This window comes from Arvicanthis niloticus, chromosome 1 (assembly GCF_011762505.2).
Source record: "Arvicanthis niloticus isolate mArvNil1 chromosome 1, mArvNil1.pat.X, whole genome shotgun sequence".
NCBI classification, from domain to species: domain Eukaryota; kingdom Metazoa; phylum Chordata; class Mammalia; order Rodentia; family Muridae; genus Arvicanthis; species Arvicanthis niloticus.
In genome coordinates this window covers 45489706-45517199 of record NC_047658.1, presented here as the reverse complement: position 1 = coordinate 45517199, position 27494 = coordinate 45489706, and the positions used below count along the sequence as shown (strand labels likewise).

The 27494-nt window shown below is 51.3% G+C and overlaps 1 protein-coding gene across 4 annotated transcripts in view; it reads right to left on the bottom strand.

Annotated features, from left to right (window-relative positions):
• Window positions 1-5518: 5518 nt before the first annotated feature.
• The window catches only part of Rgma (repulsive guidance molecule BMP co-receptor a), a 42863-nt gene continuing 20887 nt past the window's right edge, over window positions 5519-27494 (bottom strand). For all 4 annotated transcript variants that reach the window (XM_034507395.2, XM_076935856.1, XM_034507403.2 and 1 more), the window contains 2 exons: window positions 15929-16446; window positions 5519-8090 (listed from right to left, as the gene is read on the bottom strand). In XM_034507395.2, coding sequence (XP_034363286.1) covers window positions 7389-8090; window positions 15929-16446 — 1220 coding nt within the window. In that variant the 3' untranslated portion in view covers window positions 5519-7388. The remainder of the gene's footprint in view (window positions 8091-15928; window positions 16447-27494) is intronic.

The window sequence follows — 27494 nt, the reverse complement described above, 5'->3', positions numbered from 1 at the left end:
TTTCCCGTCCAGCTGACCCTCTTCTGAGCCCATGTCTGGAGTCTCTCTGTTCATCTAGCCTGTACATGTGTGCGTTTGGCTGACCCCAAACTAGGGCCTTAAGTGGACACCACCCCTGTTGTGGCCTTGGAGAGAGGGGACTGGATAGGTTCACGGGAGAGATGGTGGGCGGGCTCCATTTTTCAGAATCTTTATTGTAACCTTCAGAAGTTAGGTGACTTCTCTTGACCTTGACCATCAAGAGGAAAACTAGGACAAAAATCACTGCTTTCTGGGGTGGGTGTTAGCTTGACTAGAGCTTAAGGGCTTAAGGGCAGTTCCAACATAGGACTTTGTTTCCATTTGTCAAGAAGATGCTGTGGCTGAGGATGTGTGTGCTCGAGTTTGTCGTGGACCAGATGGAGCTGGGTCAATGATGTGCCTGGCAGGAAACGGTCATCTCCGAGGAAGAGTGGGCTTCATGCACACTCCAGTTAGTTTACAAGACAACCTGGCAATAGAAGTGTTTCCTTGTGGCTGACACAGTTGAGCAATTGTTACACACACACACACACACACACACACACACACACACACACCTGGCCCTTGCCACGGAGACCATGAATGATGGAGTCCAGCTAGGCTCTGCCGGGAAGTTCTCTTGCACAAACTACTGTACTTGACTGTTTGGAATGCTTTGTAAGTGTGTGGGTGGTGGGGGAGAGGTTATGTCTCTGTGTGGAGGTGTGTGCATGTGAGTGCAAAGGCTCAGGGACTGACTCCGATCTTTGTAGGAAAGAGATTAGCAAACTGGTGTGAGTTCAAATGTGAAAGAATCCTCCCAAGGTCACCCTGAGGCAAAAGCAGGGTGACAATGGTCAGTCTGCTTACTTTGACCTTAGGAACTGGGCTGCCTGGAATCTTGACTGGCTCCAGAAACACACCTGCTACCACCACAGCTATGCTTGCCCATGCCTATAGCACACTCTCTAAGGTCCATTCTGCTGGGTCATGGTACCAACATCGTGTCAGAGGGAGGGAACAAGAAAATGGCCAGAGCTGCCATTTTAAAAAAGCCCAGTGGGGTGATGAGGTTTGTGGGGGAAAGCTATGGGACCAGCCAGTGAGTGCTTTGGGTCAATAGAATCAGGTAATGGTTTTCTGTGAGGTTGAAGGATTTTAGACCTCCAGATTAGAGGACTGGGGTGGGAATCTTCCCACTGACCCTGGTTGGAGTGCCAAGCTGCTTCTTATGTTTCAAGAGTTTGTCAGATAATTAGACCAAAGAGATTTACTTCTGGATTGCACCTCAAAGATTAGCCTGAGGGGAAGGACAGTGAAGAAAGTAGGCCTTGAGTGTCCAGCTGCAGACTGAGACTCTATAGAACCCATGGGGATGGCAGGACTTGGTGGCATGGGGTGCCGTGTGTAGGCTTACCTTGTGTTCCCTCTACATTCTCCTGAACATATTCCCCATGTCTGTCTTCCTAGACACCACTGCGTCAGATCCCACATTCACTGCAGGCTCTAGTCACCCCATGAGCAAGTGACAAGGCCAGGAACTGACCATGCATCTGGCCATGTCTGTGCCAACCAGCTGGTACTCCTCCAATGTTTCACTAGAGTGCTTTGCACTTTCTTCTCTAAACGTTGGCCTCTTTCCATCCCACGCAGCTTAGCATTTGCTAGCGTAAGTCCAACCTTAGTGAAGCACCTGCCATTTTTTCAAGCATCTGCCGGGGTGGGGTGGGGTGGGGGGGCGCTGAGCACTGTCCCCAAGCCTTTCTGCTGAAACATGGCCTTTGGAGTCCTCAGCCCTCTCTGTGAGCCACAGTGGCTCCATTGGTCTTCCCATCCACCACAGCGGAAGCAAGAGGTGGGTCTGTGCACTCCCAGCAGCACACTGCCTTTTATTTGGGAAGTTCTGTTCTATGAGCACAGTTTGCTTTCAACATTAGCTGCCGTGAGCAAATGAAAAAGCTCAGGCCCAGTGAGATGGCTCAGCTAGTAAAGATGCTTGTGTTCTCTCTCTCTCTCTCTCTCTCTCTCTCTCTCTCTCTCTCTCTCTCAATCTCTGTCTGACTCTCTCAATCTCTGTCTGACTCTCTCTCTCTCAATCTCTGACTCTCTCTCTCTCTCTCTCTCTCTCAATCTCTGTCTGACTCTCTCTCTCAATCTCTGTCTGACTCTCAATCTCTCTCTCTCTCTCTCAATCTCTGTCTGACTCTCTCTCTCTCTCAATCTCTGTCTGACTCTCTCTCTCTCTCAATCTCTGTCTGACTCTCAATCTCTGTCTGACTCTCTCTCTCAATCTCTGTCTGACTCTTTCTCTCAGTCTCTGTCTGACTCTCTCTCAATCTGTCTGACTCTCTCTCTCTCTCTCTCTCTCTCACACACACACACACACACACACACACACACACACACCATGAATTTAAAACAATGAAGCTGGGTGTGTTTTCTGACACGTCCTAGACCTGCTCCCCACAGATTGTCCTGGAAGTGGCACCATATCTACCCAGGTGCTTCAAGCCACACCCGGCGACAGTTCCTCATCCCGCTCTAAGCTCTGCCAACCCACCCTGCGTGTTAAACACAAAGTCTTCATCTCACGGATCTCTCCACCTCAGCCACTGTCTTAGTCTGGACTTGTGTGGTAGCAATGGCTTTGCCTTTTCCCTAGTGATGGCCTGCAAGGCTGCATTTGGAATGGGGGTGGGGTGGGGGGACATCAGGTAGGGCTGGGAAACTAGCTCAGTTGGCAGAATTGCTTGTTGAGTCGATGTTAGGCCCTGAGTTTCATAACCAGCACCACATAAATTAGGATAGAGGTGTTCATCTGTAAGTCTACCTCAGGAGACCTCAGCTGGAAGGGCTAGAAGTTCAAGGTCATCCTTCTTTGTGCTCTCTCTCTCTCTCTCTCTCTCTCTCTCTCTCTCTCTATATATATATATATATATATATATATATATATATATATATGGGAATCAGGATCACATGAGATCCTGTTTCATGGGGGGGGGGAGTGGGAGAGGGAGGAGAAGGAGAGAGAGGAGAGGGAGGGAGGAGAAGGAGGGAGGAAGGGAGGAGAAGGAGGGAGGGAGGGAGGGAGGGGAAGGAGGACCTACATCATTTTTTGGCCAGCCCAGGAGGCCTGCTATGCTCTGGCTGCTATGTTGTGTTACCCTGGGAGTTCTATCTGTCCCCTCATTGGCCTGGGGTCACACTGGCTCCCTGCTATCCCTGGAGACCTCCCTCTGGGCTGAGCTGCTCCAGGTCCCCTGCATTCTCTGCTCTGTAGAATGCTCCCTTCAGCTTCCGACATGCCTTGCTCCGGAAATTCGTGCGGTGAGTTAGTCAGACATGCCTTTTGCCCCTCCAAAGAGGACCATCCCTTCTTACCCTTCCTTAGTGAGGCGGCCACTCAGAATGAACCTGCTTCGCTTCCTGGGGTCTGCCACATGGGTCGTTAGATTATGTAAGTATCAATTACTGGTTTATCTCCCCAGCAAGAATACAGGACTTGTCCCCACAGACAAGTGAATTCATCAAATGAATAAGTTCCTATGTGCCACTGCCACAGGGGACCTCTTTCGGTGGGTTCTCTTGTTGTTGTTGGGCGTCTGTGCCAGGAATTAGCTCATTAGATTTCCACAGGACTCTGGGAGGTGGCTAAGCGTAATTCCATTTTACAGATCAGGAATCTAAGGCTCAAAAAATCCAAGAAAGACCACACAGCTAGCAACAACAGGCAGGGCCCAGCTCTGACGCCAAGTCAGCCTGCTACCCAAGCTCACACGCTCAGCCGCCGCTGAGCCATGCTTGGGCATGAGAGACAGGCCCCAGTGCTTGCCCGGCTCTCCTGGGCCTCTGCCAGAGTGTTCAGATAATTCTTCCCTCCAAATTTACCCACGCAGTTATCAGATTTCGCTTATCAGCCCTTTCTGATTTTTACCCTTCTAGACTCTGGCTTGTTCAGTGAGAACCCTAAGAAATGTTTTTCTTGTTTTTGCTTGGGGGCAAAACCCAGGAGCCTGAGATCTCTCTCACCACAGGCAAAGGCCTTAACATTGAGCTACATACCCACTGCACACCATCTGTGTTCTAACAACATAGGCAGTTTGGGATGGGGCCAGAGAGGGTACTTCAGTGGTTATGCTACAGCTCTTGTGTCATCAGACTGACTGGCCTTGGCCCAGGTCTGCATTGGAGCAACTGCCATGCATAATGAAGACAAGAGTACTCGGACTTAAGGTGTTGGGCCTGTATACTTGAGATGCAAATTTTCCTGTTGATGAGGGCAATGAGTGGTGTGGTATTTAGGAAAGAATTCTTGTGGGTTATATTTAGGGGCCTGAAAAAATTCCAAGCCCCAAATATTTTTTTGGCAAGTGTCACAGAGCACTTTCATCTGACGGAGAATGAAGGACTTTTTCCCCTGTGCCTGGCTTTTCCACAATCTGTCCTGTGTGTGGCTCGTGCCAATGGCCCTGCCACCGCTATGCTGCTCTCCTGGGTTTGTTACGTAGCCAATTGACCACTGGGAGTGAGGCCTTTGGGTACTGACACTGCAGGAGTGGGTGTATATGGCTCCTTCCTCCCTTCAGGGTCTCTTTAGGAGCCGGTGGCTTTGTTTCTTTGTTTTTTTAAAGCAAGGCTCTTGAACATCCTCTCCTCACATCTGGTGCTGAGGTTGTGTGTGGGGTGGGCATAAATGCTCTCTGGATTTCCCCTCCTGCTGGCCTTTCGTCACCTCTCCTCCCCAGGCTGTGTGGGCCCTTCCTCTGTGGGGGAACAGATGAAGTGACTGTGGGGGGTTAAATGACCTGTCCAAGACCACTTATGTGGGACTTCCACTTGGCTTGTGCTCTTCTGTACCAGGAAGAGTATCTCAAGCAAAACAGACCTAGGTATGTGTTTCCTGGCTCTGCACAGTACAGGTGGCTACATCCCACACCATCTTAATCTGTTACATGGTTTGGGTCCCTTGACACTGGGTAGGTTTTTTTGTTGTTTTTTTGTTTGTTTTTAATGAATGACATGTGACCATAGTCAGCAGGGAGCCTGGCTTTGCACAGGTTGAGAGAGTGGTACTATCAGAGTAGGTCACTGGGCCCCTAGGCTGGGTATTAACGGATGCTGAAGAGATTAAGGGTTGAGTTGTGGCTTGGGCTTCTCGGCCACGCTGGCTTGGATGAAACCGTTATGGGCCTCAGACCCTCTTCCTCTCCAACTGTGTCCTAGAAGACAGACCTTAGCCTTTCACCATAGAGCACCGGTCTGCTCCAGTGTGCCTAGAGCAAGGAAAACCGGACCAACCAAGTCCTTCTAATGGCTCCCGGTGAAGAAGGCAGAAAAGTAATCTCAGTCCCCGAGGGCCATGGTGGCTACACAGCTGCACTTCACAGCTCACAGAGTTAAGGCACACACAGCCCATCTGGACACACTTTGTAGTGGGACACATCCACCAGCATCCACCTCATCTCTCCACCCGGCAAGGACCAAAGTCTGTTTAGAAAATAAACTCCAACAGGTCATCTAAAAGAAAATAACAAAACGAAACAAACTTTACTTGCATTTAGCCGTTAATAAATAATTTACAGTATGTACACGCAGTGGCACTCCACACGGGTCGCAGACATGTGGACTCAGTGAGGGGTCCTCACTTCCAAGCAGAACGTGATCAAACACAACCAAAATAAAGTGCTTCAACTCTTTTACTTCCAACATAGGGATAGCTAAAAAACCAGCAGGGAGGAGGAGGGGTGGAGCGGACCCCTCCCAGCTACCCACGTGGTTTTGGCAGGGGTTGGGACCTCTGGGAGGGAGAGGCAGGTTCTGCAGCCTCCTGGCCAGTGTATGGAGAGATCCCTGGGGAGCAGCAGAGGGCTGCTATAAACATTAAGTGGGGCTTGGGTGGGCTCTGCAGGGCCGCTGGCTGGGTGGCCCAGGGGCCTGGCTGCACGGTTGTGCTGGTCCCTTGGGGGCCTCTGGAACAGCAGCAGAGATGGGAATGGCTCTGGGCTCTGTGGATGGACTCTCGCCTCGAGCTGAAGGAAAGAAAGCTAGGCTCCCAGTGACAGGCCTCTGGCTGTGGCCAGAGAGTTGAAAGAAGGTTCTAGTGGGAGGAGAGCCTGCCAGGGTACGTGGTGCAGGAAGGCCTCTTACATGATGCTCCCCCCAATCCCCACAAAGAAATGCAGACACGAGGGCTGGGGGTGGAACTGCTGACCGACCAGCAGCCAGGGAAGTCTAGGAGGCAAGTGAAGGAGCAGAGGACAGGGCAGGCCAGCTGGCCCTATCCACTGGGTCTGCTGCTCATGCTCTGAGGCCCCAGGGCCCCTCTTAGGAGGGGGGCTCTTATGTCTGCTGGCAGGGGCAGGGGTGAGGGCGAGGGGTAGAGTAGGGGTGGTGATGGCAGGAACCGGAGGATCACGTCTCTGTTGAAACATTCAGAACCAAGCACTTTGATTTCTTAAGTGCAATGGGAGAGGGGCAAAGGGTGGAGCCCGAGAGGGGGTTCTGAGCCCATGAGTGGTACTGCTTAGACCTCAGGCCAAATCACACCCTCCCTTCCAACTGTGGGGCTTTCTAGGCACCTGCCTGGAAATGGCACCTCGGACACATCCACAGTAGCTGGGTGCACAGGACAGTCTCTGTGTAGCACTGGGTAGGAAGGTACCAGGAGGACACAGCCTATTGGCTACAAGGTTACATCCATTTGCTAAAGATACTGAGCAGGGCCCTCTGGGGGGTATCATACTGCTAAGGGGGACCTGCCTGGGGACAGAACCGTGTAGATGCCTCAGCCCTACTGACGTCAGGTCTTGCGGTGTCCCCATGGGCTTAGTGTGTGCGAGTGTGCTTGTGTAACAGTGTGTGCGCGTGCGTGTGGTAGGGCACAGAGGCCCCAGAGTAGGTGTGCAGCAGTCAGCCGGGCCTGTCTCAGTGCATTGGGAGGGTGTGGAAGGAGCCGACTTTCCCAGTGTCTCTGTGGGGGTGGGGGTGGGACTCCAGCTTAGGGGGCTCTGGTTCGCACATTCACACGGTGGGGTTGGGGTGGAGGGAGCTGCTCTCCCCTTCACACAACTCTACTGTCACAAAAACACAGCATCAATCACCACAACCTTGTCGCGTGCACTAATCGAGAGGGGAGAGCTGTCCCACGCACCCTTAGCCCCAGCCGAAACATCTGACGACGGCTCTGAGGGCACCATGTTCAGGCCATCAGCCAGAGGCCACCTCTGCTGCTGAATGGTCTGCAGAGAACACTGGGTCACAGGGAGCCCACCTGCTGGGCTGCACCCTGATGCCGACTTGGGCCCTCAGACAAAGGAGAAGCCAGGGGCAGGAGCCCAAGGCTCGCGGCAGAGTCTATACTTTCCTCTGTATCCTACATGGCCAAATGTCTACCACAATACAGGCAAGAGGACCAGGAGGGTGAGGGTGCCAAGGAGCATCTGGGGGGCCAAGGGAAACGCTGCGGCGGCCACAGCACCTGGCAGCTCCCGAGTCCTTTCAAACAGGTGTAGCTTGTCCTTGTTTGAATGAAGCATCTTGCCGTCCTCCAGAGCATAGTAGGCGGCCAGCGTGAAGTTCACATCGCCAGTTGTGAGGAGGTCGAAGACACAGGCCTGGTAGTACAGGTCTTCTACAGGCAGCTTCTCTTTGCACTTGGCCACAGCTGTCTCATATGGAAACGTCTCGGGGACCACAGGAGCGGGGCTGGCAGCTGCCGACCTACGAGGGCTTTCAGCGTTGGCACGGAAAGCCTGGAAGTCGATCTGCTGGTTGAGTGGGCAGCCCCGCAGGCAGAGGTAGAGGCCTTGGCTGTCACGGTCCTCCACAGCGTTGACTACCTCCTCGGGCATTCGGACGGCAAAGGTCAGGTAGCGGCCCACCTGGCGTACCACGATAGTGGTGCCGATGTACTTGGCCTGGATCTCCACGTGCTGGCCCGACACCTTCTCTGTGATCTTCAGGCTGTTGGCTCCATGTTTATCTCCTCCATTTTTGGAGCCATCAGCAAAGGCAGATGGAAGTTCGTCCATCTCAGCTTGGTAGACCTTCTGGTCCACACACTCCTGGAAGTTCTTGAAGATGATCGTGAGCTAAGGGAAAAGATACAGAGGAAAGTAGATTAGGATGTGGGGAGATGTGCCTTAGAGATCTTAGGGAACCGGGAGGCACCCCAGGATGCTGTGAACCCTCCTTTCTCCATAATGGTCATAGTTCAATACCAACCACACTCTTGTACATTTAATATTTTTCTTTGTAACTTTTATATATATATATATATATATATATATATATATATATATACACACACACACACATATATATACATATGTGTATGTGTGCGTGCATCTAAGTATATATGGAAATTACTTAGAAAAACTTTAGCTCACTACCGTAATTAAAAAAGAATCAGCTCACTCAATATAGAGAACCATAAAGAAAAAAATAAAAAATAAAATTAAAGTCTCCAATTAAAAAAGAGGTCCTTAGTCCACTATGATCAGGCTGAAAACTGCTCCCTCATACATGAGACCCTAAATATTCCAACTCATGAGTGCTACCTGATGTGGCAGAAGGGGCTTGCAAGCTGCGACTGGCTTAAGGTTATATATCCTGGGTTACCTGCATGGGTCCCAGGACGATCACCAGTGTCTGCAGAAATGAGCGGTCAAGGGAGACATGGCCGAGGGGACAAGGCAAAGTGACCAGGGACAGAGTGGAGAAAGCAGCTACGCGCCAAGGGCTGCCAGCAGCAGGAGCTAGCAAGTTGGGATGGATGTCCTTACCACACCTTCCTGATCTTGCATGGAGCCTAGTAGAATGGAGGGCTGTAATGCCCGAAGAGATGAGTGGAAAGCCCATGCAAGTGAGAGGACAGAGGTCATGACCTCAGTGCAATCTGGGTGGGAGCAGAGAGGTCATTTCCAAGTGGAGCCTACAGGGGAGGGTCTAGGCTGAGCCAGCAGAACCTGTCCTTAGAACCATAGACTCTCCCTGTGCTTGGCATTGCAGGTACTGCAGTTATTATTCTCCTGTGGCACTGCAAGGGCAGGTGACACCCCCAGTTTCTCGGCTACTTGGAGCACTGCAGTAGCTTGCCGAGGGCCACATAGAAGGCAGAAGTGTGTTGTTCTGGGTTTCTGACCTCTAAGGCAGGTTTTCAACCTGTGGATGACAACAACCCCTTTGGCAAACGTCTATCTCCAAAAATATTTACATTATGATTTGTAACAGTATCAAAATTACAGTTGTGAAGCAGCAACAAGTAATTTTGTGGGTGGGGGTGTCAGCATAACGTGGAGGAGCTATAGTAACGGGCCATAGCATTAGGAGGGTTGAGAACCACTGCTTTCGGGTCTTGTGGCCACTAGTCCATAGGATAGCGTCGGGATGGGGCTGAGTGTCAGGTTATGGTCTGTCATCCTGGGTGTGGTGTCTGGCTGTTTTCCAGGGAGGATGCGAAGCTGGAGACACGAATAATTCTGTGGAAGGAATGAACACCTCCTAGCTAGTTGGTGGGGCTCCAGAGGGGATACGGACTCCATTGTTACCCCAGTGGATTTGCCAACTTAAGAGACCCAGGCTGCTGACAGCACAGGGAGCCTGGCTGAGGCTGGCTGCTCTGCCTGGCTGCTCAGGAGGTATGTGCGGCAGCAGAAAGCGCCATAATAGCCTGAGAAGACTCACAGGGTCAACAGCCGAACTGCAAGGGTGAAGGGAGTCTCTGGCCCCATAAGCATAGGACCAGAAACCAGAATCATTGCTTGGATGGGATCAGAAGTAGGAGAGTCAAAGAGCCTGGGTTCAGAGATACAGAAGAACCAACCAGGAAGGCCAGATATGAGACCTGGGGATGGCAGACAGTGACTAGCTGAATTTCCAAGTTGCCACAGCTGCAAAGAACCCAGGAGGCCCAGGTAAGCAGAGTGGCTGACTGAGAGGAGGAGCCTACAGCTTGTGCCCACCTCAGGCTGAGCAGGCCAACAAGTGTTCAGTTTCAGGAGGGGTTCCTCGGCTCATCGTTGTCTTGTTTTGTGGGTACTCCAGGTAGGTGGCACCCAGGGGCCCTGGGACCTGAGAAGACCTGGAGCCTTGTCTTCTCACTGTATCACACACTCACAGACAGGAGGGGTGAAAGGCATCAGTAGTGCAGGCTACACATGACTCTCACGGGCTAGGGTATTCTGGCTTTTATAAAAAATGGGTTTCTTCCTCCATAGAAATACTAAAACCCAAACCACCCCCACCACCCCCAAAACCAAAAAAGCCATCCCCCTTACTCCAACACCAACACCTTTTTAGATTCTACTTATATAAAAACAATACAGGCCAGGCAGGCGGTGGTGGTGCACACCTTTAATCCCAGCACTTGGGAGGCAGAGGCAGGCAGATTTCTGAGTTCGAGGCCAGCCTGGTCTACAGAGTGAGTTCCAGGACAGCCAGGGCTACACAGAGAAACCCTGTCTCGAAAAACAAGCAAGCAAGCAAACAAACCAAGACAACAAAACACACACAGCCTGGACTGGGTCACACTATTTTCCTTCTTACTTTAAAGAATCCAAGAACCTTCCCGTGGCTATGGCAGCTTGGGGTCAGGATGCCATGTGATGAGTGACCAGCCCCATTCATTCTATTGCTTTGTGGGAGAAAGGGCTGGGGAGGGGTACGCCCCAGAGTGTGAGCCTAGTGGCACCTGCCTGCCTCCCTCATTATGGCTCCCATTCCCAGTTTGCACTGGGATGTCAACAAAGGCTGAAGCCTGTCCAGGCTGCAGAGGCCTGGGCTGAATGAAAATGCAGCAACTCTGATTCCTGACCTATAAAAATGGCGACTTCATACGGAACAGAGGTGGCCCGGCCAGGGTGGTCTGGGAAGTGGGTGGTCCTGCCACTGGAGAGATGACAAGGTGAGGGACGCTGGTGCTCTTGTTGGGTGTACAAGGCCACACAGACTTGGGGAAGGGGGCTCCTGCTCTCCAAGTGTCAGCAGTCTCCTCAGAACAGGAAAGGCGGGTTTGGCTTGAACCCCCATCTCTCATGGAGACAGCCTCCTGGAAGGCTGACAGGCTGCCTGACTCCTTGGCACTTGTGCCAGGGACCACAAGTAACAACATGAAGGGGGCCTGTCGAAAGCCTGGCGGCCTGCTGCCAACCCACCATGGATGGATGACTTTCTGCCTTTGGTATCCTCTTTTTCAAAGGGGCCCCTGGACTTCTCAGTGCCCCTCCCCAACACACACATACACACACAACGTGTAGGGGGTGGAGAGAGGGAATGAGTAAGGGACAGAGGGAGGGAGGGAGGAGAGAATGTTAATGATGTTATCTGAAGCCAAGAGGTGGGGATACAGAAGGGAGCAAGAGTTCATGACCCCTGGAGGTCACTGACCTGAGCAGATGAAATAAATAGTGTAACTGGTTTCTGAGTGCTGGGGGCGGGGGTGGGGGGGGGGGGAAGAAAACAAACGATGGTGAAGAGGGTGGGGAAGGTAAAAGAGTTGATTCCCTACCCTCAGAGCCTCAGTTTCTTTGCCTGTAAAATGGGCACAACAGGCCAAACTGGGAGGAGGCCTTGGAGTGGGAAGCTGGCTGACAATTCTGCTCTTCGGTAGAAATTCTTATCTTGATTGTCCTTGAAGATAAAGGGAGGGACCAGGAGGACTATTGGCAGTACCCTGAGAATGACCAAAGGTCCTGTGTGAGACCCTGTCTGCATGTGGCTTTTACAACAGTGGGTGGGCAAGGTTACCAGGTAGTGAGCTCAGGGTAAGGACCAGTTTGGGGGACTAGGCTGTTTCTGGGAAGTTGGGGGTTGGGACTGCTGGAGCTAGAGTCTGTGCTCTGGTAGGAGAAGGTCCCCAGAGGCTCCACCACTTTGGGGATGAAAGTCTCTTACATTCCCTGTTTTCCTGGGCACTATGTTCCCCATTCCTTCACTGGGGACTCCCACTGTCAGGGGTCAGCTCAGTGGCAAACCCTACCAGTTCCCTGAGCAGAGCCAGGGCAAAAAGCATCTTCCGAGCACCCAGGGTTGGGCTCAGGGTTGGGCTCTATCTGCATGAAACAGGAGTTGAGCCAGGGAAGACACAGCATGGCACTGAGGGGCTGGCATGAGGGAGACTCCATGTTGCTGAATCAGAGGGCACACATACACTTGGGAGCAAGAGGCTTCAAGGACAGCAGAATGCCAAGGCACTGGAAATTGGCCACTGAGGTAGCTCACCTGGGGACCACAGGGCTCCCAGTCTGGTCTGAATTTTGAGTTTGGCTTGGCTACAGAAACCAATAGTGTCACTGTCTGGTCTCTAGCAGAGCCAAGCTGATGGGGTTTGAGAGTTTTCTGCCTGCTGTGATCAAAAGTCTGGGTCACAGAGGAAGGGCTGGTTTGCTCAAGCTCTGCCACTCAACCCCATACCATTCTGGAAGTCTCCATGCTGGCCTGAGTGGGGAAGGCCTCCCATTCTTTCTCAGGCAGCTCTCTGGTGCCCAGAGCCCTGTATCACAGGCAGAGGGAGTGAAGGAATCACAAAAACAAATCAACAATTAATCAATGCACTTGGTTGGTGGACAGCTTTACCATGCCAAGCGCTGGGGTCTAGGTGGGCCTCAGCTGTGCAGGTGTTTAAGGCCAGGCACACTGCCTCCAGTACACTGCCAGTTCCAAGGTGGCAGAGGTCAGGCCTCCCTGGTCTGGTCTTATACCAGCTCTGTGTTTGGGCTCTGTTGTCACTGGTGATCACACCTCCCCCCATTAAGAGGAGCAGCAGCCTCTTGGAGTCCCCATCCCTTTTGTATCCTCAAGTCTCCCCTTGTGCCTAGATGCCAGCCCTCTGGAGGCCACAGCATGGGGCAGGGAGGCTGGGTCCCTTCCAGAGCCATGTTTGTTGCTGCATTTAGAAGTCACCGCCTCAGGCTTCCAGGATTCATTTATCTTGGCTCTGGGGAAGGAGGGTGGTAAGCAGCTGAAAGGTGCAGGAGGGTGTTTGGATCCTTGCCTGGGGTACCCTTAAGTCTTCTGAGGGCCAGGAGAGGGAAGGGGAGGGAGAAAGGGAGGGAAGTGGCTCTGGCCATAGATCTGCTGCCTGCTGGGCAGCATGACCTGGTTCTATGAACCTGGTAGGGCAGCCATGGTGAAGACCCATTTGTTTCCTACCCAGTAGGAGGGCCCAGAAAGAACTACTTTGGTAGGTCAGGGCCACCAGAGCAGAAGGAAGTGGCAGCGATGGAGCATTTTTCTGGCTGCCAGGTCACCTCACTGTCCTCTTCTAGGGTGTGGTAGAGAGAGAAAGAACAGAAACAGCCTTGTGGGCCAGCCTGGCACTGCCTAACATGTGGTCTTCCAACACATTCCTCCTGGGGAAATAGACCTACTGTCTCCAAGCCAGCCTGGAAGCCCCGGGGGGCTATGGTGACAGGGCAGGCAGCTCACAGAGGCCAGCACTGAGGAGGCCAGACATGCCCACTGTCTGACAACACTGTCCCCTCACCTTGATACCTTAGCTCCTGGCAAGTCTGAGGTCATTGGAGACCTTCCCCCTTCCCTAAGCAGGGAATGGAGAATCTGGGGTAGGTAGGAGTATCCTAAGCAGGGAATGAAGAATCTGGGGTGGGTAGGAGTATCCTCTTGCCTGGGAAATGAGTGCTGTCTGTGGCACTGACCAGTGAGCAGGGCTTGAGATCTGCCACCCAAATACGGGGCCCTCCTTGGGGGAGAAAATTCTGTGGTAATAGAGAACATGCCAGGCTCAGGAGCTGTCCTGGCTGAGGATAAATCCTAGCTTGGTATTTCCCATCAACTGCATTTTGGGTGGGGAAGTCCCTTTGCCTCCTGGAAACTCCTGTTTGGTCAAAGGGAGCTACACTAGGCAGGCAGGGCTGGCCCCCAGGAAGAGGAATGAGAACTTCTGGAGAGCCTCTAGGGTCCTCTGTGAAGCAGGTCCATACTCCATCCTATCTCTCCCATTTCAGATGCTCACAGCTCCCTCTCTGCCTCTCAGCATCCAGGGAAGTCAAGGAGGCACAGGGCAGGACTCTTTATGCAGCAGCTTCAGGTGCTCAGTCATCCCACCCCACAGCGGTGGCCTCGGACCTACATTAGAACGACTGCATGGCTGTATGCTTGCTTGTTTATTTTGAGACAAGGTCTCACATAGTTCACAAAGTCACTATGTGGGCAAGGCTAACCTTGAGCTAATGATCCTTCTGCTCTATTTCCTAAGACCTGGGATTACGGGGATGTGCTACCACGTGGAGTTTTATGTGGTGCTGGGGACTCCCTACTGAGGGCTTTAAAGAAATAACTCATGTCCAACCTCATCCCAGAGACACAGTGGTCAAACCAGACAGAAGGGGTGTATGCGTCCTGGAGCTTGGGTACAGAGAGCAGTACCACCTTTAACAACTGCTGTATCTGTAAATGCAGTTGAAGAGGTGAGCAAGAACACAGACCGGAGAGAAGAACACAGACCACAGACTCTTTTAATTATTTCTTTTTTTTGTTGTTGTTGTTTTTTTTTTTTTTTTTTTTGGTTTTTCGAGACACTGTTTCCCTGTGTAGCCCTGGCTGTCCTGGAACTAACACACACGCACACACACACACACACACACACACACACACACACACACACACACTCTCCCTCTCCCTCTCCCTCTCCCTCTCCCTCTTCTCTCTGTCTCTGCCTCTCCATAGACCAGCCTGGCCTTGAACTCAGATCTGCCTGCCTCTGCCTCAAAGGCACGCACCACCATCACCCGGCCTTTGATTGGATTTTAACATGCTTCCGCCAAAACAGAGTCTGGGGATGAGACTATTCCAAAAGCTTGAGAATAAGTGTCTTGGGAGCATTTCTGAAATTTGTATTTATGTATGTGTTTGTGTGTAAAGTGTACCTAAGTCCATGGATGTGTGGAGGCCAGAGGTCAATAAAGCTGTCTTTCTCAATGAATTCTCTGCTTTTTTGAGACGGTCTCCTACTGAACCTGAAGCTCGCCAATTCAGCTAGACTGGCTGGCCAGTGAGCCAGGGGCTTTCTGTCTCTGCCATCCCAAGGCTGCAGCTACAGCACATGCTGCTGCATGGCTGTCCCTGTGAGTGCTGGTGTCCACTCAGTCCTCCCACTTGTGTGGCAAGCGCTTTACTGACTGAACTCTAAACACTATAGTTTTTAGAACTGTAAGGCTAGCGGGAAATCCACTTCACATCTTTCGCCTGTGCCGCTCTCACATCTGTACAAGCAGAAGCACACACATCGGAAGCTAAGTTTCTCAAACACTTGTCCTTACTGTACCCAACCCACTCACGGGCATCGTTCTCTATCTGCCCCGTGCCTGGCTGCTCTTGTTCTAGTCTGCCTAATTAAAAAGTGTACGTTGTTTAAGGCTGGCCACTTGGGACTGGATAACCTGTCATTTCTGGAGAAGACTACTTCTCCAGCTCTCAGCAGCTATTGATTGACTACATATACAAGCAACACTAAAGGGACTCAGTAGGTTGTGTGTATGCACCACAGAATATAAAACATGCATATATGTCATGACAGTCAAAGAAGAGGTGGATACACTGAGAGGTAGGAAAGGTCACATGAGTTGGAATGGGGACAGAAAGGGGTAGAAATCATGGAAATACAGTGCTCATGTGTGGAATAAGCAAACAAGAAAATAAACCTATATATTTTATATGCTAGTTTCTGACACCAGAATAGGTTCTCATGACTCTCTCCTGAGCAGTGTCTGTTAAGTCCGAGAAAAAAAAAAAAAAAGACACTAGAGGCAAAATACAGGAGGGCATAATTGTAAGTTGGTTTATCTCCTGACAAGGAATCTCCAGAACATTCCTTTCTAAACCATTTGCTTCTTCACTGACCACAGTGGTGCCAACAGTGACTGAATAATGTGACCCTGCGGTCCTGGCCCAGCCTTCCCACACCCCTTACCTTGCTGGTGGCGGTGGCAGCAGAGCCGGGCAGCACAGGTGTATTGGTGACTTGCACGTTCAGGTAATTATTGTCGATGAGAGGCCAGGCTCCTTGCACCTTGCACGTCTGGAAGTGGTCTGTGAAAGTCCTGAGGTGTGGGTCCCCAAAGAGGCCGCAGTGAGTGTAGTTGGGGGCAGCTGAGTGCTTGTGGAAACTCTTCTCGTAGTGGCAGATCTCGGGGCTATCCGAGCGCTCCTGGCTGTCCCCAGCTGGCGGGAGCGTGCGCACTCGTGGCTGTGAGGTGGGGCCATCCTTGGAGCAGTTGTGCTGGCTCATGAGGTCCTCTATGCCATGGACAGCCGAGTGGTAAGCCAGGTCGCCCCGGCAGGTGCGGGCAGTCCGCCGCGTGCACAGGGCGTAGGTGCGCAGGGCAGCACAGAACTCTGGCACGTCGTCAGAGGCAGGGGCGTGGCTGCCTGATGACGTGGCGCTCCAGAACTCAGAGTTGCACTTGAGGATCTTGCAGGGGGAGATGGCTACGGAGAAAAACACATGTGCCATCATGTTGGGACCCTCTTCTAAAGATCTCTCTGGGTGAGAGGGGCAGGGAGACCTGACCTAAGATGGGGCCACCTATAATACACTGACTGGTAAGTGAGCCGTGGAGTAACTTGTCCTTGTCTAGCCTTCCAGATTCTTCTGCATGGCCTGCTATGGTGAGGAGGGTCCAGACACATGGGACAGATTGCAGAAAAGGGACAGCATTTGGTTTTAGCGGGGTGGTGATCACTGACCAATCATCCTTGGGCAAAAAAAAAAAAAAAAAAAAAAAAAAAAAAAGCCAATACATAAGAAAGAAAACAAGACAAACAAGATACTCATACTTCATGGCTATCTCCAAGAATTCCAGAGAAAATGACAAAAATTTGATAGGGATTTAGATAATACTGCCATTGTGAGACCCTGCAGCTCATTTGAGATAACAGTAAGAGCTACTGTGTGAATCTGCGGAATGTTAAGTGATCTAGCTCACACAGCTACAGGGCCGAGAGGCCCTGTTCAAACACAGCAGTTCTAAGTGTGGAGATAACCTTATCAACCAATACATCCCCAGTCCCTCCACCAGGTCAGAACAATAACACAATGCCTTGTTGACTTCAAAGGTCTTTCCTGTGATACCGAGGACCCCACCCACCACAGGTCTTGGACCTCACTCTCTGCAAGTCTTCTCTAGCTGACTAGCTCCAAGGGCAGGGAACACGATCAACCTCCACCAATGTTGTTCGCTGTGAGAATTGTATCACACCACAGAGGAACTGGCTTCCTGAGTCATCTTTCTCCTGCCTGCAGTCTGGGAAGCTAACGGAAAGAGCTGCCTTTGAATCGGCTTACATGTGGGAGCCAGAGAACATCTTTAGGGAGCTGGTTCTTGTGTTCTACCTTGTTGGAGCAGTGTCTCTGGTTGTCTCTGCTATGTTCCCTACCATAGGCTGGCCAGCCCATGAGATTCTGGGGGAACTCCTCCCTCCGTCGTTACCTCCCATCTCTGTGTGGTACACTGGCATTACAGACCCGTGTGTGACTATGGAGCTTCTCGTACGGGTTCTGGGGACTGAACTCATGTCAGGCTTGAATGTCAAGCACTTCCCACTGAGCCATCCTGCTGGCGAACAAAAAGTTACAAACCTTGAGCTCTTAGAGATGGCAATGCCTGAGAACTGATGCTCTATCATATCTGCATCTTACTCCTGGACATGAGCCACCTATCTGTTCCTGGTCTTTTAGATTCTTCCATACAATCTACAGCGACTACGAGCGGCCAGGCATGTATCCCTGCAGCACGATGAAAGTTTCTATGCATGTCTCAAGACAAAGGAGCCAGAGGTCCAGCCAGAAGGCTGAGTGAGGGTCACAGCCTAATGCAGGCAAGGGAGCTATCTAAAGGGAAAGGGGTCTTGCTCCAGCTACTCCAGGCTAGGCCACTAATTTGCCTTATAACCTTGGAAAGTTCAGTTTGTTTCTCTGCTGTCTGATTTTCTTATAAAAATCAACCTTCACATCAAAACAAGAAGTAAAATCTTTGAGGACACGTTGATGGGAGCAGTCACTCATCCCAGCAGGGTCCCTTGGTCTGCAGCATGTGCCTGCTGATCTCTCATGGGTCTCTGACCTATTTTGAGGATGGGGTGCTTACAACCTTTTCTTAAAGGTGCATGCCAGGTCACACACCTGAGTTGTGATGGTCTGAATGAGAATAGCCCCATAGGCTCATGTGTTTGAGTGCTTAGTCAATGTGACTGAAACTGGGAAGGATCGGGAGGTATGGACTGTTTGGGAGGTGTGTCACTGGGAGATAGGCTTTGGGGTTTCAAAAACCTGTGGCAAGTCCAGTGTTTCTCCCTTCCCACACCCCTGGCTGCCCCCCCCCCCCCCCGCCTGCTGCTTGTGGATCAGGGTGTAAAGCTCTCAGCTACTGTTCCAGCACCATGCCTGTCCACTTCCTGCCATAATGATCCTGAGCTGACTCCTCTAAAACCGCGAGCAAGCCCTCACTTAAATGCTTTCTTTTATAAGAGTTAACCTTGCTCATAGTTCTTCACAGCAATAGAACAGTAACTAAGACATGAGCACAGAGAAGTCAGCCTCCATCTTGAGACTTAAGCTTCAGGCTCAGAATCAGGCGTGCTTGCGGTGCCACTGGTAAACAAGTCCCCTCTGGTTGGTCCCTGTTGAACTTGTTTTTCTTTTGGTTTGAGAAGTTATGAATTATTTGTTTGTGCATTAGGGAAAATATCTGATAGAAGACACCAGTTTCCCCACTCTTATAGCTTTATGTACATCGAAGAAGGCTGACTTGCATCAGACTAGAGCCAGACATGGCGGTGCTGTTCACAATTTTAGTATCTGAGAGGCAGCAACAGGGGGGTTGGCAAGTTCTGGGACCATCAGGGTGAGAACCTGTCTCAAAACAATCAAAATATAACCGGTGAATCAGCCGAGGCCATTGGTCTGTTGGACAGCAGCCATGGAACACGATGAGACTTCCTAACATGGTCTCCCACCCAAAACATGTGCCCCTGGCATCCACAACCGGTGTCATCTGAGGGCCCAGCCTGTGTGGAGATGGAAAACCTTAACTATTTCCCATCCAGATGGAGGTGAAGAGAGGCAAAAAGGTATGTGGGAGCAGAGGCACCAAAGAACCGAAGCACGGGTGGCCCCATACCCTTCATCTGGGCTCCAATGGCCTCTGCTTACCCCATTCTTGGGAGCAGAATGCTGGCTTGCCACCCTGCTATCTCAGAATCACAGGAAGAGGTACTGAGAAAAACACCTCAGACTCGGACGCTGCCCTGACCGGAGCCTACATGGGTTCAGTTCATGTCATGCTCACCATGATGACAGGAACAAAGATGGCAGCCCTCTATCGCCCATGAAACAGTCCCTTCTCGAGACTCCTGTCCTTCTGAGTTGGCCATCTCCAAATCAAGCTGCCTGCACATCTGTGGCTGACAGATGGCATCGGAAGCCACTCTTTGGGCACTCTTACACTAGGCATTGGTTCCCTACTCCTAGGAAAGCTAAGGGACCCTAAGTAAACATCTGTGTCTCATTCACTCCATTTCTCAGCCATGCTACTGCCCAGGACGGAGGAAACAGAGGGCCAAGGAGGACGGTGGTATGTGAAATAGCAGGCAGCAGAAGGAAGACACTGGGCTCCATTTCAGTTCTGATAGTTGTGAGGACCTGACTCTGCCTCAGTTTATCTGCAAAGAATGATTGCTCCCATCATGCCTGAGACCCAGGGGCATACAATAAACAGGGTCCCCAGCCTAACACAGAGACACAATGTTCTGAGGCTAGAAGTTGATCTTAGGAGACAGAAAGGGTACAGATGGCAGTCATCCTCCCTCTGTCCTCTACAGCAGATGGTCCAGCCCTGCCTCAACTAGGAGTTAGCTCTCCCTTCCTCTTCCCTGCTCCCAGAGGTCTGAGCTGTCATTTCAGAGCTCAGGGGATCCCCCTTTCCATCCTGGCTCATATCACCCCAACTGGGCAGTTCCTTCAGTCCACTGACCACTCACACTCAATTTGGACCACCCTAGGAGGACCAACTGGATCACCCCAGGGGGACCAACCGGTCAAGACACTGATGTTGTTAGCCTGCTGCCTCTTTTCCCACCTCCTCTTCACCAGGCCGTGTGCTATGAATTGAACCCCACGTCTCCCTGCAAATCAGTCCCAATGCCTAACACAAGAGCATCTGGATTGAGGTCTCTGAGACATGACCAGGCTTAGATGAGGTTATGAAGACAAAAGTCCCATCATGCCGTTACTGCCCTTACAAGGAACACCAGAACTTGTGCTCTCTCTCTCCCCACCTCGAGAAGATGCTAACGTTGGCACCCACCAACTATGTCACCCACCACATGTCCTTCCTGAGCCCTCTTTATAAGCAGCCACTGTCAACAGAGGCATCATCTGGCTAGATATCAAAGGTCAAGGCAGATTCTGCTTCTCACACTCTGTTCCTCCAATCACATCATGGGAACCTGTTCCCAGGGTGACGCAGGCTTGGCATGATCCCCTTGGCTCTGCAGAAAGCCAGGGTATTGATCAAGAAGTGGCAAGTAAGCTCTTGCCTCTCTGCCTGGTGATTCCTGCCCCTCCCGCTTGGGTGACCTGTGCCCCAGCCTGATCCAGGGCACCCATTAATGCTCCCTCCCCACTTCTTGGAGGATGGAACGGCCAGAAGGGCTGGCTCCTGAACTTGTCCAGTCTATTTTGTCCTTGCTAGGGAGCAACTGAAGAAACTTTAGATTCTGTGCAGGAAAGAAAAATGGGGGGGGGGGGGGATGCACTTGTAATTTCTTCACTTAGACTCAGAGGAGACTGTCAGCAAACAAGTGTTACAGGCTATACCTAGTTAGTCTCAAAAAATTGGGAACCATGCTTAGGAGACATTTTGAGTTTGGGTCAGATATGCGGGGTCAGACCCACTGTTGTGTGACTTCCTTGAGCCACAGGCATGCAATGGGGATGGGGCAGGGTTAGAAGGACTGACTAAGCAAAGCCTGCAGAACTCAAAAAAAGAGGCCCGTGAAAGAGAATTTTGTGCTGTTAACTTTGTTCAGCTGTCACGAGCACTACTAATGTGACCTGGGAACTTATCATGCACCAGATGTGTGCACATAATTGCCTCTAATTCTGCGATGGTTCCAGGACTTACTCTTCCCCTCAACAGAGAGGCAAAAAGGTGCACACACAAGCCTTGAATGGCTTTTTTCTTAGGTTCCTTGACACAGGGGGGTGGGGGGTGGGGATGTAACCACAGCTCCCAGTTCCCAAACTGCAGTCTTCTCCACTTTCAAAAGCAAACTGTTTTCATCTTGGGCCCTCATTACTACCCTGGGGGGGTAGGACTTTTTTTTTTTTTTTTTACCTTCATTTTACCAGTGGGAGGCCTCAGGGGGTGGAGCTGCCCTGAGTCACAAAGCCACACGTGTGCCTTAGACGTGCACTGGTCTTGGGACTGCTTCTATGCTTTTCTTTTTTTCTCTCTGTGTGGGGATGTTGCAGGTGTGTGCATATGTGCGTGTGAGCGCTCGCGTTGTACAGAAGTTGATGTCAGGTGCTCTATCTTATTTTTTGAGACAAGGTCTCTCTCTGAACATGGAGCTTGCGGTTAGGGCTGGACTGGCTAACCAGCAAGCCCTCAGGATCCAGAGCTGGGGTTACAGTCGCGCTACAGTGCCTGACTGGATGCTTGGGATCCGAGCTCAGGCCCTCAAGTTCACACAGCAAGCACAGTATCTCCTCAGCCTCATTCCCATGCTTTTCAGAACACATTCACTACAAGCCTTTCTTCAAGAAACCATCTGAGATGGTCAGTTCCCCAATGTCCCAAATGCTGCCGTCTGTGGCCCTGCCTGGTTCCGTTGTCACAGTACAAATTGATTCTGTGTCCCATGACTCTAGCAGAAAGGCTTGTGGCGGGCTGCTGGACACAGATGCTGCTGAGAAATGACCTATCTCTGACTCTAGAGGATTCACTGCAGCCCGCCCCATAGCTCTGAGACCTTAAACCAGCCTTGTGGATCCTATCCTCACTGGAGCTTCAGAGAAAGGCTGAACTCTTCCCCTGTGGAGCTCGGAGCTCAGAGCAAGCCAACAGCTTTCAAGACAGTTTGCAAGATGATACTGACAGTGATAAGTTGGGGCCAGGAGTGACTGTGCCCAGTGAGTGCCCTCTGCTACTTCTTCAGATGGTAATTTGACTCTTCGGCCTGTCAGTCTGATGTGATATACATATGGCTGTCATTCCTTAAGGACCTTGGGGAGGGACCTCAAAGATGCCAAGGCTGGACTGTGCTCACAGGTAGTAAGCCGAGAGGGCCCTGCCCTCTACTGTACAGAGGCTTCACCCTGCACCCCGTGTGCACTGCACTAAATCACCAACTGCAGGCTGCTTAGAGGTCAGGAATGGATCCTGGCATCAAAAGCAAAAGCTGCAGAGTCCCCTATTAGAAGCCCCAGAAGGCTGGTTATTTTATGTGCTATATGTTTTTTCTTTTCTTTTCCTTCCTTCTCTTTCTTTTATTCTTAAAGGAAGGGATTCCAGGCAGTAAACTGGGCCTTCTGAGGCCAGTGTTCATACACACACTGCCCCAGCATGTGACACATCTTACAGCGGTTTGTACAAAACAAGGGAGAGCCAGCCTTTCTGAGCAAGTCCTGAATGCTTTCTGCTTGACAGAAGGATGTTCACTGCCCCACAGAGGCAGGTTACTGCCCTTTTTCTGGGAATTACACACAAGAGAGTGGTGCTCACCTCTCCTGGTGGCCAATGCGCCCAGGGTGGACATGATTACAAGCTCAAACATTTTCCTATTTCTTTTTTTTACATATGTGTGTATTATGCAGACTTGTTGTGTGTGTATCCGTATATCCCTCAACACGTATGTAGAGGTTTGCGAACAGCCTGTAGGAGTCGGTCTCCTACAGTGGGACTCTAACTCAGGTGGTATTGCCATTGGTGGCAATACCAAGCCCCTTCACCCTCTGAACCAGTCAGCAGCCCCATTTTTCTATTTCTCATCATTCTGGGGCCAAGGAAGCTTCTGGGGTCCCCCTTGGCTCTCACTACCCCGCAAATTGCCTCTTGACAATCTTTATTGATACCATTGTGCCTCTATCCAGATGAAACATTCCAGAATTTGTAAGGCCAGGCCCGCCTAAGCACAGAGTGTGTTCTGAGAACAGCATTCACACAGTGACTGTCTTTTGAGATTTCAGATGTCTTGTGCACGACCCCCTGTCCCCTCCCCCACACCTGTGTCCAACCCTGTCTGGTGGAAACCTGGGACTTCCATGTATCCAGGGCTCAGGGAGCATGTATTTGCTCATAGCTAGCCACTCACATTTTAAAGACAGCGCCCCACAGTGCCACACGGCTCAGGCTCAGATGTCATTATTTTTCTGTGGATGGCAACCCCTCTGGGAGGCAGAAAGGCAAAGCAAGATCTCAGAATACTAAATTGATGGGCGCGATAAAAAAAAATCTTCACACTAGAACAGCAACAGCTCCGTTTGTTCTCAAGTCCTCCTCTGAGCTGTTAATCAAGCCCAATCTTTTGGAATAATAGCCTGCACATTACCACCCTGTTTGCATGACAAAGCATCCCAATAAAACTTATTTTGCTGGGGCCCAGAGGGGGTGTGAAGGATCAACCCTGAGAAAGGAGTCTTAGGAATTCCATGAGGCGCTCCAGGGGCCAAGAGTCCACGAATAAAGACAATGTAATTTGCCACCAAGAAAAGCCCAATAGACCAATAAATTACCCTCGTGCAAAGGGATTAGATCAGGTTTCAGAGGCCTAGGGGAGGGGTAGGGTAAGATGGAGGGAGACAGCCATGCCTTCTCTTAAAGAGGTAAGGGTCACTTAGAACACAAGCTCCAGGGTAAAGATGTTTTCAACTCTGCTTGCACAGTGACTGTATGAACTGATTTACTCGCTCGGAGCTCTGGATCCTGATGTGTGCTGGAACTGTAATGGGTGCTGTTCTCGGAACACACTCTGTGCTTAGGCGGGGCTCGCCTTACAAATGCTGGGATGTTCCATCTGAGTCTGGATGGAGGCATGACGGTATCAGCAAAGACTGTCAAGGGGCAGATATTGCCCAACTTCAAATCACTGCCCTTTGCTGGTGGAACTGGAATTCTTTAACACCCCACCCCCCACCCCCGAGCCTGCTAATCGGCTGTCATCCTGATAAGATTCTACCACCAGGGGGCACTTGATGAAAAAGGGAAGGTGTCCCTGGAGTCCCCATTGCTGGTCTTCCCACCAGGGCCCTTCTGCTCTCCTCCGGCCTCTAAGCTTCTTTGCACGTGAGTGGCTCTGAGTAAGCACAGCAAGTGCCTTCAGTTCCTTTGTCACTCCGGCCTCTGACGTGGAAGCTGTGTCCTGCTGTGCGCCTTGGTGGGATCCCTAGGTCTTTTGGAGCCTACTAAGCTTTTGGTTCCCAAGTTTAGCTCCCTCGGTGGAACCGCCTGAGGAGGGGGAGGGGAGTTCCCTTTCCTGGCAAGCGGAGGAATGAAGCGCCAGTCTGATGATCTCAGCCCGGGAAGAGCTCCTGCAGAAAGCCCCAGCGGCAGCACCGGGCACCGGCGCACTTCTTAGTGAGCAGTGTAACTTAAGAGGCAACAGCTTCAATTAGGACACAGGAGGGGGGGGGGGGGTTGGAAGGAGAGGAAGCTTCTCTAAGTCTGCCTTCCTCAGGGAGAGGCCAACCCTGAAGTCTGAAGTCTCCATGTTCCTTTCCTCACTGCCCACCTGGTCCTGGAAGCAGACCCTATTTAGAAACTCTGGTCACATCACCATCCTGAAGGAGGTAGGGAAAGGGCACTAAGGAGGAGGGCCAACTGGGGATGGGGCCCACTGAGCATGGGCCCCATGCCTGTGTCTCCTGCAGATTCTGGTCCCACAGTAATGAATCTTGGTGTACGTGGGGGGGGGGGGGATGTAATCGGGGGAGTTATGGGACAAGAACAGATGCCCGAGGCTCCCTGTTGGCGTCACTGCTGCAGGAATTTCACTCAATCATCCTGGTGTAAACACCCAGGTGTTTGGCCCCAGATACTGAGAGGGACACACCCAGCAGACTGGATTTTTTGCCAGGTGCTGCACAGCCTACCTCTCTTAACCTATCACTACAGCCAGAAGGGATTGCTGCTCCTGTGTGACATTCCAGGGCCAGGCAGCCTAAGGGCCCCAGAACTGCCATTTTATGACAAGGTGTCTCCCACCCATTAGGTCTACTGGGAGTTGTCCACAAGTCCCTCAGTCTTCTAGTCAGCAGGACAAGGCTGGGAGCAAAACGGAGCTTTGGAGAAAACCTCAGGTGACCTGGGAAGAGAAGGCAGACGTGTTGGGGAGCTGGAGGGTGAACTCACTGCCTATCTAGCGTGGGCACAAAGTGGCTGAGTGCCACTCCTAGAGCTGGGGCAGGACAGTACTGCCTCCTCTGTCACACCCAGCCAAGGCTGCCCTGCCTCAGCCTCCACACATGCCAAATTGTTGCAAGCACTCTTGACGACTGCCAAGGAGAAGGGCACACCTCAGGTTTCCAAACAGGCCACCCTTCCCGGCTCCCACAGGAGCCCTGTGGAAACAGCTCCTGGGCAAGCAGAGTGGTGTGGAAAGCCATGACTTCGCCCTCTAGTGGGAGGCCATAGGCAGTCTGTGAATGGAAGGCTGAGAGCATGCTGGGGGGTAACAGGGGCCCGTAGGGGTCAAGCATAGGGAGAAGGACTTCACCCCAAGAACATCCTGCTTTGGGGAAAAATAGAACAACCCAGGCAGGCATCAGTCGTAAGGGGTCGGTCAGTCGTAAGGGAGGTAATAAAGGTTTTCCCAGGACAATGACTCTGCAGGTGAGAGCTCTGGTGTTTCTGGTTGGAAGCATGACCTCTGTTTCTGACTTGGGGTTCACACCTGAGGTGACAGCTTTACAGCCAGACTTTGCCTCCAGCAATCTAGGCTCAGCTGCAGGTCAAAGCAGGTCACAACACCACTGAGGAGAAGAAAAGAAAAAAGAAACAAAAACCCACCGCTGAAGTACACTGTCTCCATCCCTGCAGGTACTGGAAGGAAGGGCACATGCCAGGCTGGTACCTAAGTGGGAAGCATAACAGTGGACTCCTTTCTACGTGGAATGGGCTTCAGAGTCAGCCCTATAGTAAGTGTCTAGGTGTCTTAGCAATGAGTGAGACAGGGCACAACATGTCATCAGTGAACTGCTGCCAGTGTGTCTCTCCCTGACCTGTGACAGAGAATGACAAAGGACAGGAAAGGCCTTCGGAGGCTGAGAAAGCATTGCAAAGCATTGTGGGAACCAGGAGGCCACTCTTCATTCCTGTGCATAGTGTCATAGTCTCACAGTTCTTTCTTGTCCCAGCATTCCCTTGCCCCAACCCGCATCTTTAGGCTCACCCGCTCAACAGCAGAACTTGAACAGACTACACAACAAATTTAACAACCGTGTTTATCCAAAATCTGGAAAGGGCAGGAGTCTGGCATCTGCCATTGGGCACTGCTTGGTAACTGGCTGTGTGTAACGCCATGCAAATTATCCTCAAGCTCTGCCTCCTCATCAGGAACGATGGTTCCTGAGGTCCCAGTTTAATTAAAGGAGCAACTGGCAGCTCCTGGTACTTTGTGACCATGCAATCCACTGAAGAACCCTTAAAATTATTATCCTCCTCTAAGCAGCCATATCTGGGAAAGTGTGAATATAATTATGCTTTGAAGGACACTTTTAAATGCTAACTAGGAGTTGTCTGTGAGAGGACGGATTCTTTTGAGTGTGTTTTTTAAAAATCCGTTTTAGTCTTTGGCTTTTTAAAATGTCTACTGCTTTTATAATCAGAAACAGTATTTGGGGGCGATATGGGGTGTCTGGGGGAAACTTTGTGGTCTTTGTCCTTTGAACAAAAGCTAGAATCAAAAGAGATTTTTAAAAAACCCCAAAACCCTAATGGCTTTGTACCTTCCAGGACTATGATGAAGATGCTTTGGGGTGTGGGATGGAGGAGAAGAGCAGAAAATAGGCTCCCACCCTTAACATGCAGAATTAGAGACTGAAAAGACAGAAACCCAAGACCCATGAGTCCATGAAGACAGGGGGATGCTCTGCCCTGCGAAGCAAAGGTTGACAGGTGCCTTGGGAACCAAAAGTCTGAATGAACCACAGTAGGTTACACTGGATTTGCAATTTGATCAAGTAGGCAGGGGGAGGAGGTGAATGTTCAACTCAGAGCTGGGTGGTGCAAGACAGGGCACACAGCATCCCATGGGGAAAGGGGGTAGAAAAGAAGGGGGTAGAAAAGGGGGGGGGGCTGGAATGTGCTAGATCCTTTGGGAATGAGGTTTGGGCTAGCAGTCAGAGAGCCCCCTCCTGGATGCTGCAAACAAGGACCCCGAGGTTCTGAGTGTAGCCCATCAGCATGGGATCAGAGAAGGACACCCCGGCAGCCCCAGTGGCTACAATGTGGTAACAGAACAGAGCAGGAAAGGCAGAG